At 37.1% G+C, this 12,016-nt stretch overlaps 1 protein-coding gene across 1 annotated transcript; it reads right to left on the bottom strand.

Annotated features, from left to right (window-relative positions):
- Positions 1-2,191: 2,191 nt before the first annotated feature.
- LOC121367692 (renin receptor-like) lies at positions 2,192-11,792 on the bottom strand. Its single transcript, XM_041492021.1, has 7 exons — positions 11,705-11,792; positions 9,029-9,174; positions 7,756-7,896; positions 6,823-6,921; positions 5,812-6,000; positions 4,029-4,178; positions 2,192-2,407 (listed from the first exon to the last, which is right to left on the bottom strand). Exons 1-7 carry the CDS (start codon positions 11,766-11,768, stop codon positions 2,207-2,209), a joined length of 990 nt encoding a protein of 329 aa, XP_041347955.1. The 5' UTR covers positions 11,769-11,792; the 3' UTR covers positions 2,192-2,206.
- Between the last annotated feature and the right edge of the window lie 224 nt (positions 11,793-12,016).

The raw sequence follows: 12,016 nt of genomic DNA, 5'->3' as shown, positions 1-12,016 counted from the left end.
TGCAAATAGTATTGGGGATCAGTTGGAATTTCCTCATTGATCCTATAATCAGTTGGTGCCAACCGATCAAGCTTCAATTACACAACTGGTTAGAATGATATTAACAAAAGAGAGGGGGGAGGAGGAAATGTTTTATTTAACAACACACTCAACACATTTTATTTACGGTTATATGGCATCGGACATATGGTTAAGGACCACACAGATATTGTGGGAGGAAACCCGCTGTCGCCATTACATGGGCTACTCTTTTAGATTAGCAGCAAGGGATCTTTTATATGCACCATCCCATAGGATAGCATGTACCACAGCCTTTGATAAACCAATCGTGGTGCACTGGTTGGAACGAGAAATAGCCCAATGGACCCACTGACGGGGATCGATCACAGACCGACCGCGCATCGAGCGAGCGCTGTACCACTAGGCTACGCCCCACCCTTGGTTGATAAAGAGTTGGTGATATAAAACGACTCTGACCGGACCACATTCCCCACATTTGGTGTAATACTCTATGGAAGCCCCCAGAGGAGAAATGATGGTTGATAAAGAGTTGGTGATATAAAACGACTCTGACCGGACCACACTCCCCACATTTGGTGTAATACTCTATGGAAGCCCCCAGAGGAGAAATGATGGTTGATAAAGAGTTGGTGATATAAAACGACTCTGACCGGACCACACTCCCCACATTTGGTGTAATACTCTATGGAAGCCCCCAGAGGAGAAATGATGGTTGATAAAGAGTTGGTGATATAAAACGACTCTGACCGGACCACACTCCCCACATTTCACTGGGTGAGTGCAAGAATGTTGTATATACAAAATTCCCATTTTGAGAAAACGAGCATTAAAAAATAATATCGCTGGGTCAGTGCAAAAATGTAGTATCTACAAAATGTTGATAAATAAGGTCTTAATTTTCACAATGTAATGGACCCTATATGTTCCAGAGCAAAAATGTTGTATGTTCATATAACAGGTCTGGTTGCTTAATTTGAAGTCAGCTAAACTGTTGTAAATGTATTGTAGTTGACTCGGAGCGAAAGTGTTGTAAGTGTTATATCAGTGTATGCTGCTTCAGATTTTGGAGGAAACTATCAAAAGAAGAATACAAAAAGTCATGGCTTCCGCGATTATTTTTTAATGCTCGTTTTCTCAAAATGGGAATTTTGTATATACAACATTCTTGCACTCACCCAGCGATTTGGCATAATACTCTATGGAAGCCCCCAGAGGAGAAATGATGGTTGATAAAGAGTTGGTGATATAAAACGACTCTGACCGGACCACACTCCCCACATTTGGTGTAATACTCTATGGAAGCCCCCAGAGGAGAAATGATGGTTGATAAAGAGTTGGTGATATAAAATGACTCTGACCGGACCACACTCCCCACATTTGGTGTAATACTCTATGGAAGCCCCCAGAGGAGAAATGATGGTTGATAAAGAGTTGGTGATATAAAACGACTCTGACCGGACCACACTCCCCACATTTCACTGGGTGAGTGCAAGAATGTTGTATATACAAAATTCCCATTTTGAGAAAACGAGCATTAAAAAATAATATCGCTGGGTCAGTGCAAAAATGTAGTATCTACAAAATGTTGATAAATAAGGTCTTAATTTTCACAATGTAATGGACCCTATATGTTCCAGAGCAAAAATGTTGTATGTTCATATAACAGGTCTGGTTGCTTAATTTGAAGTCAGCTAAACTGTTGTAAATGTATTGTAGTTGACTCGGAGCGAAAGTGTTGTAAGTGTTATATCAGTGTATGCTGCTTCAGATTTTGGAGGAAACTATCAAAAGAAGAATACAAAAAGTCATGGCTTCCGCGATTATTTTTTAATTTTTAATGCTCGTTTTCCTCAAAATGGGAATTTGGTATATAAAGACATTCTTGCACTCACCCCCACATTTGGTGTAATACTCTATGGAAGCCCCCAGAGGAGAAATGATGGTTGATAAAGAGTTGGTGATATAAAACGACTCTGACCGGACCACACTCCCCACATTTGGTGTAATACTCTATGGAAGCCCCCAGAGGAGAAATGATGGTTGATAAAGAGTTTGTGATGTAAAGCGACTCTCGCCGGACCACACTCCCTACATTTGGTGTAATACTCTATGGAAGCCCCCAGAGGAGAAATGATGGTTGATAAAGAGTTTGTGATGTAAAGCGACTCTCACCGGACCACACTCCCTACATTTGGTGTAATACTCTATGGAAGCCCCCAGAGGAGAAATGATGGTTGATAAAGAGTTTGTGATGTAAAGCGACTCTCACCGGAGTTGGATCGGCCATCAGACTCCTCACTTTACGTGACTGACCCTTCGGCATCGTCGTCAAGAAAACCTCAACCACCACGTTATCCTTGTACAGCTTCTTCAAGTCACCAGTCATCTGTGGAATAAAACAAATGTCAAAAAACGATATTAGAAAGTTAAAAGTTAAAGTTTATTTTGTTTAACAACACCACTAGAGCACACTGATTTATAAACGATTGGCTACTGGATGTCAAACTTGGTAATTTTGACGTATAGTCTTAGAGAGGAAACATAATAAAAACAAAATTCCATTAGTAGCAAGGGATCTTTTAAATGCACCATCCCATAGACAGGACAGCACATACCGCAGCCTTTGATATACCAGTTGTGATGCACTGGCTGAAACGAGAAATACCCCAATGGGCCCATTGATGGGGATCGACCCCACACCGACCACGCATCGAGCAAGCGCTGTACGACTGGGCTACATCCCGCCCGCTCTGGATTGGAGTCGGTACAGGAATGTTACTTTAAAGTCGCTGACACTAGTTTCAACCCGTTAAAATGGACACTAAGTTCGGTTAATCTACAAACACATTTACATAAAGTTACAATAGAGCAAACGAAGAGGCTGTGACATTGAAACGGTGAAATGCCCTTTAAAAAAATAAACTAGAGCTCGTCATGATGACCGTTACTTCTCAGAGGCAAGTACCTTTTTTAAAATTATGAAAAATGCATTTCGTAGCATTACAAACACCAGGATGACCATACACATTTCTGATATATGGAATGAGAAATACCCCAATGGAATCGATCCTAGACAGTGTTTCTGCCAGAAAGAAATTTTTGGGTATGACACTATGGAAGTGAATGCAACCACCACAGTCAACAGGGGGTATGGGAGACCTCCCCCAGAAAGAAAATGGGTTAAGTTTAGGGTTAGGGTTAAGAAAATAATACATTAATGATAATTCATTTTGTCAAAAGGTTAACTTTAAAAAAAACATCTGCCAAAAAACCCATTTTACCCTCTGGCAGAAACCCTGCTAGACTGACCACACAACAGGCAAGTGTTTTACCAACAGGGCTCTAAATTAACGACAGCACCAATGGCAATTGCTGTAGTTACAATATGAATATCTGTAGGTCAAGCACTTTACCGATGGCAGTTTTTGGCACTGAATAAAAATTATATCTCTCAACAGAGGGGAAATATTTTTGCTTTTTAAGTCGACTTGGTTTGTTGCAAACTATCGAGTTAAAACTGCTGACAATGGCCGTAGGTTAGCATTGTATCTATGGCAAAAACATTTTAAAACTGCTGTAGGTAACAAACGTTTTAATTCTAGCACTGCGTTACTAACACAAACAACAGAACTTACTACAGGACCATGTCTGCTGTACTAAATTTATGAAAACTTCTATTTTGAACAGGGCATTCTGTTCATATACAAATGCATATCCATAAGCCCAGTCTCTTATTTTCCAAGTGACTTTCATACAGGAAGCATCCACTTTAACAGACTTACTTAAGGGCAGTTCACGATTATATACATTAGTTTAAGGGTCTGAACCTGTTAAAGGGAGATCTGCTTCTCCAAGAAAATTTCGAATATCAGGTTTTAAAATAAGGCATTTTCAACCTTTTGAGCACACTAACAGGAAAAAGTGGAGGAGGGGGGCAACTACCCCTCCCTCTTTTATTCCTCTAAGCCTGTCTTCTAATGCCCATGATACACACGTTGTAGACTTACTGAATGAATGAAGTCTGTCAACATCTTCTGCGCGTCAGCAGTTTGAGAAGACTGAGCTCCGTGCTTGTCGACCACAGATTTCAAACCAGACACCGTGAAGGAAAACAAATCCGGACTCTTGTTCTTCAGCAGTCCTGGGTTTTTGAACAACTGGAAAGTAAGCAATGATTTTGTCAGAACGCATGAAGCTAAACAAAGGTAAGCATTGATTGGCTGAAATACAAAAACTAATACATCGGCTTACATCGTGTTAATAATTTTATTCATTATTCATGATTTAAATATTTTTAATTTTCTAATTAATGAATGAAATAAGCAAAATAACAAAATGCTTCTTATATTTTGTTCAATGCACATTAGCATCTCTAACAAAATATACTGTAACATTAGTACAATGTAGCTGAAACTGGTTGACAATAACAGTTGCTAATTTAAGCTATGTTTATTTCGTCTGCACGTGGAAATTGCGCTTTGCCAAGTATGACATTCTGCCAATCAAACAATACTCAATAAACAACACCAATTTAAATATTACCACAAAGCAGGGGTGGGGAAAAATAAAATTGTCAATCGGTCCCACGTGATGTCATCACTACCGGGGGGGGGGAGAGAGAAAGAAGGGAAAAGAAAAAAGGAATACAAATAAAATTATAAAATAATTTAAAAGGTGATATTTGCCAAATAGTGTTTTAAAAACAAAATCATACTGGCATTTGTATATTTTTATCTTGAATCATGAACGCGAAACGATAAACATCAAAACATGAAAAAAGAAAAAAAATGTTTGATCACATCAGCGCAAAAACCAAATTGTATATATTTTACATAATGGAATAAATAATATAAAAAAAGGAATGAAGTTATGCATTTTAACTCCCATATATGTATAAAAAGTACAAGTATTCAGTACTGTGTCCTGAAAATTAATAAACAATAACACCGTTGGAGCGTTTGACAACTTGAGCTAGCACACGTTTAGACAAAACAATTAATAACGGTGTCCCCGATTGGATGACATTTGACCTCTACTGGCTCTAGAGATAGCCGGGTTAGCTATTCCAGCTCACTCCCACTTGTAACAAAAAAGGTGGAAACCTTTTTTTAATTTTAAAATCCATTATAATTATTTGATACACTACATTGAACAGTCAACAATAAATGCATTTATAGATTATTTCAGTATATTTTATGCTATTTTAAGCAGTTTGTATTTCACAAAAGCCTCTTGCCTCGGACTCGGACACTCGACCCGACAGAGCTCCGTACACAGGCGTTGACAAGTGTTGATTGTGACCAGTTGCAAACTCTGGGTCCTTTGTTTTAATTGGAGTGTAATACCTTGGTAGCTTTCTCACCAAGGATGGTGTTATTGTAAACGTTTGTTTAATCTCTTGACCAGCTCAAGAGGCTTTGACAAATGTCTAGCCTAGTGGCAGTGAATTGATACTATTGTAGATCCGACTTTATGGCAAACTTTAGAATCACAGATGTCTGAAATACCAGTCAGTTTGACCACTATTTATTTATTTATTATTTTAAATAATGCACAAGATACCGATGTCTAGGCAGGCCGATCCAATTGACGGATAGGAATTTGTTCCAATAATAGAAACGGACAGGTGCTTCGGACCGACAAGAATGACAAAAGTGGGACCGGCAAACACACGTTTAAAAATAATAATTTCTGTCTCAGAGATCGAGAATCAGTCCCAGACAGGTAAAAAAGGGCTTCCCCCACCTCTGCCACAAAGCCAATTAAAATATAACTAAACATGCAACTTACTGTTTGAATTATATCATTCACCATCTGCATCTCACCCATCAAGGTCATGTCAGGGGTCAAGGATGAATTGAGTGACCCTGATGTTAGTTTCTGTATGACAGAATCTGGATCGTGAAGCCGGTCTTTAACTTGTCGTAACGAGTTGGGCAGCTTTTTAAACAACTGGTTCTCTGATTGCAAATCAAACATCTGTGGGGGGAAATGGTTGATAAATAACAATAAGAAATACAATTAAACAAAAATGAATGATTTGTCAAAAACTAAACCTGAAAACTGAATGAAAGTTATTCCTAATTTACCCCCTTGGATCACCAAACAGACCTTTCAATATTTCACAATCGATAGTCTTGTTTGCCTGTCACTTGCAAAAGTTAAGTTTTGTATAATTCAATTTCTGTTCTGTTTAGGACGCCATTTACATGGTAAAAATGTATTATGCAAAATGAAATACATGTAGAGTTACCTGACTTTTCAGGTATGACATAACTCATCAATGGTTCACACACATTTTCAATTCTTAGTCATTGGTCTAAATAATCAGTGCCAGAGACTCCAATGAACTCCAGCCCAGAATGACCTCTGACATTCCGTGAACCAAAGTGTAGACACATAATGGAATGATATTTATCTAAGAGAAAAAAAACAGGAAGGAAGGAAATGTTTTGTTTAATGACGCACTCAACACATTGTATTTACGGATATATGGCGTCAGACATATGGTTAAGGACCACACATATATTGAGAGAGGAAACCCGCTGTCACCACTTCATGGGCTACTCTTTTCAATTAGCAGCAAGGGATCTTTTACATGCACCATCCCACAGACAGGGTAGTACATACCACAGCCTTTGATATACCAGTCATCATGCTGCACTGGCTAGAACAAGAAATAGCCCAATGGGTCCACCAACGGGGATCGATCCCACACCAACCGGGCATTGAGCAAGCGCTGTACCACTGGGCTATGTCTCGCCCTCAAAAAAGACAAAGATGTACTGTGTCGATACTTACGGTATTGTCTGTCAGTAGGTCCAGCATCAGAGGCTCCTGGTCAAGAAATGTTTTCTGGATGGAGTTCCTTACACTCTCCAGGTCAAAGAATGGTAAATCCTAAAACACACCAACACACATGGCTATATGACTGGTAGATAACACACAAATGTAACTGGCTATTGTAGAGAACTACACACACACAAAAAAAGGTTCCAGGACAAAAATAAAATATTTACTGGTTTTAAACTTTTGTTTGTCAAACATGAATTGATGCAGAACTTGGAAAGAATCAAATTGAATGTGTTTGGGAAAACAAGCATCCTGCGAGTAGTGCTAAAGCAATACATGTACATGTTCCCTTCTGCTCCCAACTAATTTTCATATCGCCATAATTCAAGGGCCACAACTATGTGAAAAATGGGCAAATCACCATGAATGCCAAACTTGATCTGTAACAGTATCAGATAATCTATAAACAAAATTTAAGTTCAATATCTTAAGGAATTGCGGAAAAACAGTCCGGAATTTTTTCTTCTTCCTACATGTAAGTTCAAGGGCCACAACTTTGTCAAAAATGGGTAAAACACCATAAAAGTCCAAACTGATCTGTAACAGTATGTCAGAAAGCTGTATACACAAAATATCAGTTCAACATCTTACGGCATTGCGAAAAAAAAAGTCAGGAATTCTTTTCCTCCACATTTTTAAACTTCAAATGGGTAAAATGTCAAACTTGATCTGTAACAGTACATGATAAAGCTTAGCTATATACAAAATTTCAGCTAAATATCTTGAGGCACTGAGAACAAAACATCCAAAAAACTACATGTGGGACAGATGGGCAGAAAGAAAACCTATAGTAGGACCGGTAGGGAATTAACAATCTCTGCTCCTGCTGGTTACAGTAAATCTAGTTTATAAAGACGGTCAAAATGTCTACACAGAACTCACGTCCATGACGGGAAACTTTGCCATGTTATTGAGAGCGAGTGGCTTGTCTGCAAGAGCTGGAGGGATCTCCACGGTGAGCATCACGTTGGCTTTGGGTCTCTTGAAAACAGAGCTGTGAAGCATGCCTTGCCAGCCAATATCCTGCACAAAATAACGAAACAGTGATTACCGCCACACACACAAACTGAGCTAGCTCTGGGTGAGCAAAATATTTTGCCAAATTGTCCACTAAACTTCAAAAACTGCAAAAATCAAATTATTTTCTAAAAAAAATTCAATTATTAAATGAAATTATTTCGCCAAATTAAAATAAAATTCGCCAACTGCTTTAAAACTTCGCAATTGGTGAATCTGGCGAGTGCCAGAGCTAGCCCTCCACAAAGATAGAAACAAAGGTTATTGGGTGTCAAGTAAATGTTGCTTACCATTTTGTGAGGAAAGTGACAGCTGTGTCATTTTAATAGTGTTGTGAATCTTAACATTTTATTGAACTACATTGTGTGCAAATGTATTTGTAACGGTCACTGATTTAACAAAAAGTATGATACAGTTAATAGCATTAATTTCTAGGCAGTGATGTAAACAAAATGGCGGATGATACGAAAGTGCAAAAATACCAATAAAAAAATTTGATTGTGCAAAAAGTAGTTTGGTTACTTGATGAATCCGATGATGAGGTTGGGTCTACAGATAATGGTAGCAATATTTACAGTTATTATTTTTATTATTTTATGAAATTTGAACAAGTTGATTTGTTCATGCAGCACTAGTGCTGGGTGAGCAAAATATTTTGCCAAATTATTTATTAAACTTCAAAACTGGCAAAAATAAACAGCTATTTTTGTAAAAAAATTCAATTATTACACCAAATTATTTTGCCAAACTAAAATAAAATTTGCCAACTGTTTTCAAAAATAGCAACTGGCAAATTTGGCGAGTGCCATAGCTAGCCCTGTCATGATCTTCCTCAGTTTAACATCACCCCCCCCCCCCCCACACACACACACACACAAGAGTTAAATTTCCAAACTATTTTCAAAAGAAATATTTATCCTGATGTGCCTTTTTTGATGTACCAACCAAGTTACACTAGTTATATAGGATGGTCCATCCACCTTGCAACCCATCAAACAACAGGCAAGCATTCTACCACTGAACTACATCATCCCACCAAAAAACCTACCCATGACCAATGTCCTTAATTATGAAAAAAAACAAAGACCGACTGCCCTAGAGAACACACCAACCCATATTACCACAACTGTGATCTTACCTTATGTGCACCAACTCCAAGAGTGTTTGCTACCATCCCAGGCAGCTGACTTGTCTGTAGGTCCGCCGTCTGCTGTTGAAAGGTGACATACTTCGGAGCATGCATGACCACAAGCTGCTGAACTGCAGAACCGACTGACAAAATCCCTGCAAGCCAACAACATATATATAAATATGTATATATATATATGATGCAATCAGAAGTACATACGTGCTTACAATCAGTCTATCCTGCTCACTGAACAAAAAACAGTAACGCTATTGAGTCATGTTATTTACTATTTTCAAGTATATAGCTGTAACTTGCTAAATTGAATTTAGATCTTGAAGAAATAAATAAAAAAGAAACTGTTTTTATTTTTTTAATTATTGATTTAGCAGTCAGCAGATTGCTGCATTGTGTTTAAAATATTGCTTGCAAGTAGGGGTGTAACGATATACTCGAATATTCGGTGCACCGAACAGCGATCTGTATCGTAGTTGCATTCGTATCCGTCACAAGCTGAACCGAATACACGAATACTTATATATAATGTTTACTGTATAATTTATGTTTCTAATTCATACTAACCAAAACGCAATAACGATTCAATAGTTTTTATTGTCCTTTTTTATATTAGGTCAACCGCATAGTCAGACTCATAGACCGGTCCTTTTTTTTTTTTTTATTCCATGCGTTGGACTGGTACTCTACATGCAGCTTGACTGTGCTTCTGTCAAAACACTGTATGACGTCGCATAGTCTCGTTCAACCAGCCTAATACGAGACATGGGCGAGTGTACTTCGTTAATTTATGCATTCTACGCAGTGCAGCGTCAATAATGTTGAACCAATATTCTAACGTTTAAATGGCAGCTCAAAGCAAAATATATTTGTATAATTCTTAACGAGAACTGTGGCATATTAGCAATTCAAATATGGATATAAATTGATTAATACTAGATACCAAAAACCAAAATGGCCTTAAAAATATATACTAGTATTTGATATTCAAAATAAAATTAATTTACCGGTAATCCATAACTTCGGTCTACATTATACAATGTATATACGGTTTCGGTTTGCACAAATGGAAAAGGGTGAATTGTTATCAAAGCACTTAAGAATATTTTTTAAAATATGTACAATTTGTACATTTATGTTTGCAAAGGCCATGGTATATTTTAAAATTCAGATAATAACATATACATATTTTAACTTGTTACTATTTTGGTTCCCGTATGAGGCTTTTAAAATGTTTTGCGCGAAAAAGTGATTGTAGGATTGTTGCAGTGAATTTTGTTCACAGCTATTGAGTAGTTATCTTTCGATATTTTCGAATTCGAACGCTCGCGGCAAACAATATACTGCTTAATTGAACAGAAAAAAACCCAGCAAACAGAAAACTAACAACAACAACAAACAGAGTCAAACAGCCCCACAGAAACAAAGGAAAACGTTCGTAAACATTCGCGTTATGAAACGCGCACCATACTTCGGCTATTTCCGTTAACTTTCGGGACTTTCAGTGGCTTTTTACTTGTGTAATGTGTATTCATGGATGTGAATACATATTCGTATTTGTCACCTCATATTCGTGATATGTATCGTATTCGCCACCATGTGTATTCGTCACACCCCTACTTGCAAGATAAGGTGGGACAAACTTTTTTGTTTTTTTAAATAGTTTTGGTTTTCTAATTGTATTTTTTATCTAAATATTTTTAAAATATTTATTCAAATATAATAATTACTACACATATTGTAGTAATAGCCATATTTTTAATGTAAAACTCTATTGATCTACATCCTAGTTTACGTTTTTAAATTTTAGCGCCATTATTTGCTTGCATGGAAAAACTATTGACGTGTGACCTCATATTTTTACTGATGTCATTCACTAATAGGTAAAAATAAACATGCACATGCAGACAACACTTTGAAATATATTTTGGGCATGATCGCCATAAATTAAGAAAACTACAATAGTTTTAATTGGCATACAGGTCATGTGTGTTTGACCTATTTTGGTCCATGTGTAGAAAAACTAATTTTTAAGATAAAATGTAACAAAGAACTGGATATATACTTAAAATTTCTTAGCTACTTGACTGTCTACACATCTTACTGTGAGACTTGGAACGTAAACAAACGGTAGGTGGCGTATTACTTTAAAATGGGGGGAAATCCCAAATGGCACGACTTAATAGACAACGACTCAACTGGGTGAGAATATAAGTCACGTTGTATTGCAGCATAATTTTAAGCCAGAAACTGAGGAGTAAAATAAGTGGTAGATGGTAAGTCTTCGATTTACGGTAACCAAGCTTTTCTTTCACTTTGTATCGCCATTTGGCATGATTGGCAAACAAAATACACCGATTTGAAATCTTTTAATGTTAATTTATGATGAAAATTATACAAGAAGACAAAAGTCAACTGATAATGCAGTTTTAACCAATCTAGTTTTAATCTAAAATAGTGTTTTGGGACAAACATTTTATTTCCGTATAATGACACAGTCACACATGATCACTTCAGTCATCAGTGACTTCTTATTAACATAACTACACTCGTGCAACATGAGGCATTAAAATATTGATATAAAGACAGATTATTCAGTCTTTAACTTTGTATAAAATACACATCAACATCAAAATCAAGCTCTAAAAGCATCTGTTAACTGACAAATCTTACCAAATATCAATAAAACAGAAAACATCCTACTGAAGGATGCCGTCTGACACCAAACCGTCACCATCTTGGATGATCATGTGACATATAAAGGGAAGTAAGACCAAAAGTTGTTATAGTGAATAAATAGCAGTATTCTCCCTTTGTTCATTCCTGTCAGTACGGAGGAGCTACAACAGCTTGCTCGGAATATGCACGTTAAACAATCTTGTCCTTGTCCTCGTCCTTTGTTCATTTTCTTTCTTTCTTTCTTTCTTTATTTAATTTTTAATTTAATGTTTTATTATTTTGTAATATATTAAATGTCCATGTGAC

The sequence above is a fragment of the Gigantopelta aegis genome, chromosome 1, assembly GCF_016097555.1.
Source record: "Gigantopelta aegis isolate Gae_Host chromosome 1, Gae_host_genome, whole genome shotgun sequence".
In the NCBI taxonomy this organism is placed as follows: Eukaryota; Metazoa; Mollusca; class Gastropoda; order Neomphalida; family Peltospiridae; genus Gigantopelta; species Gigantopelta aegis.
The sequence above is the reverse complement of the archived record's forward strand: the minus strand, read 5'-3'. Positions and strand labels throughout refer to the sequence as shown.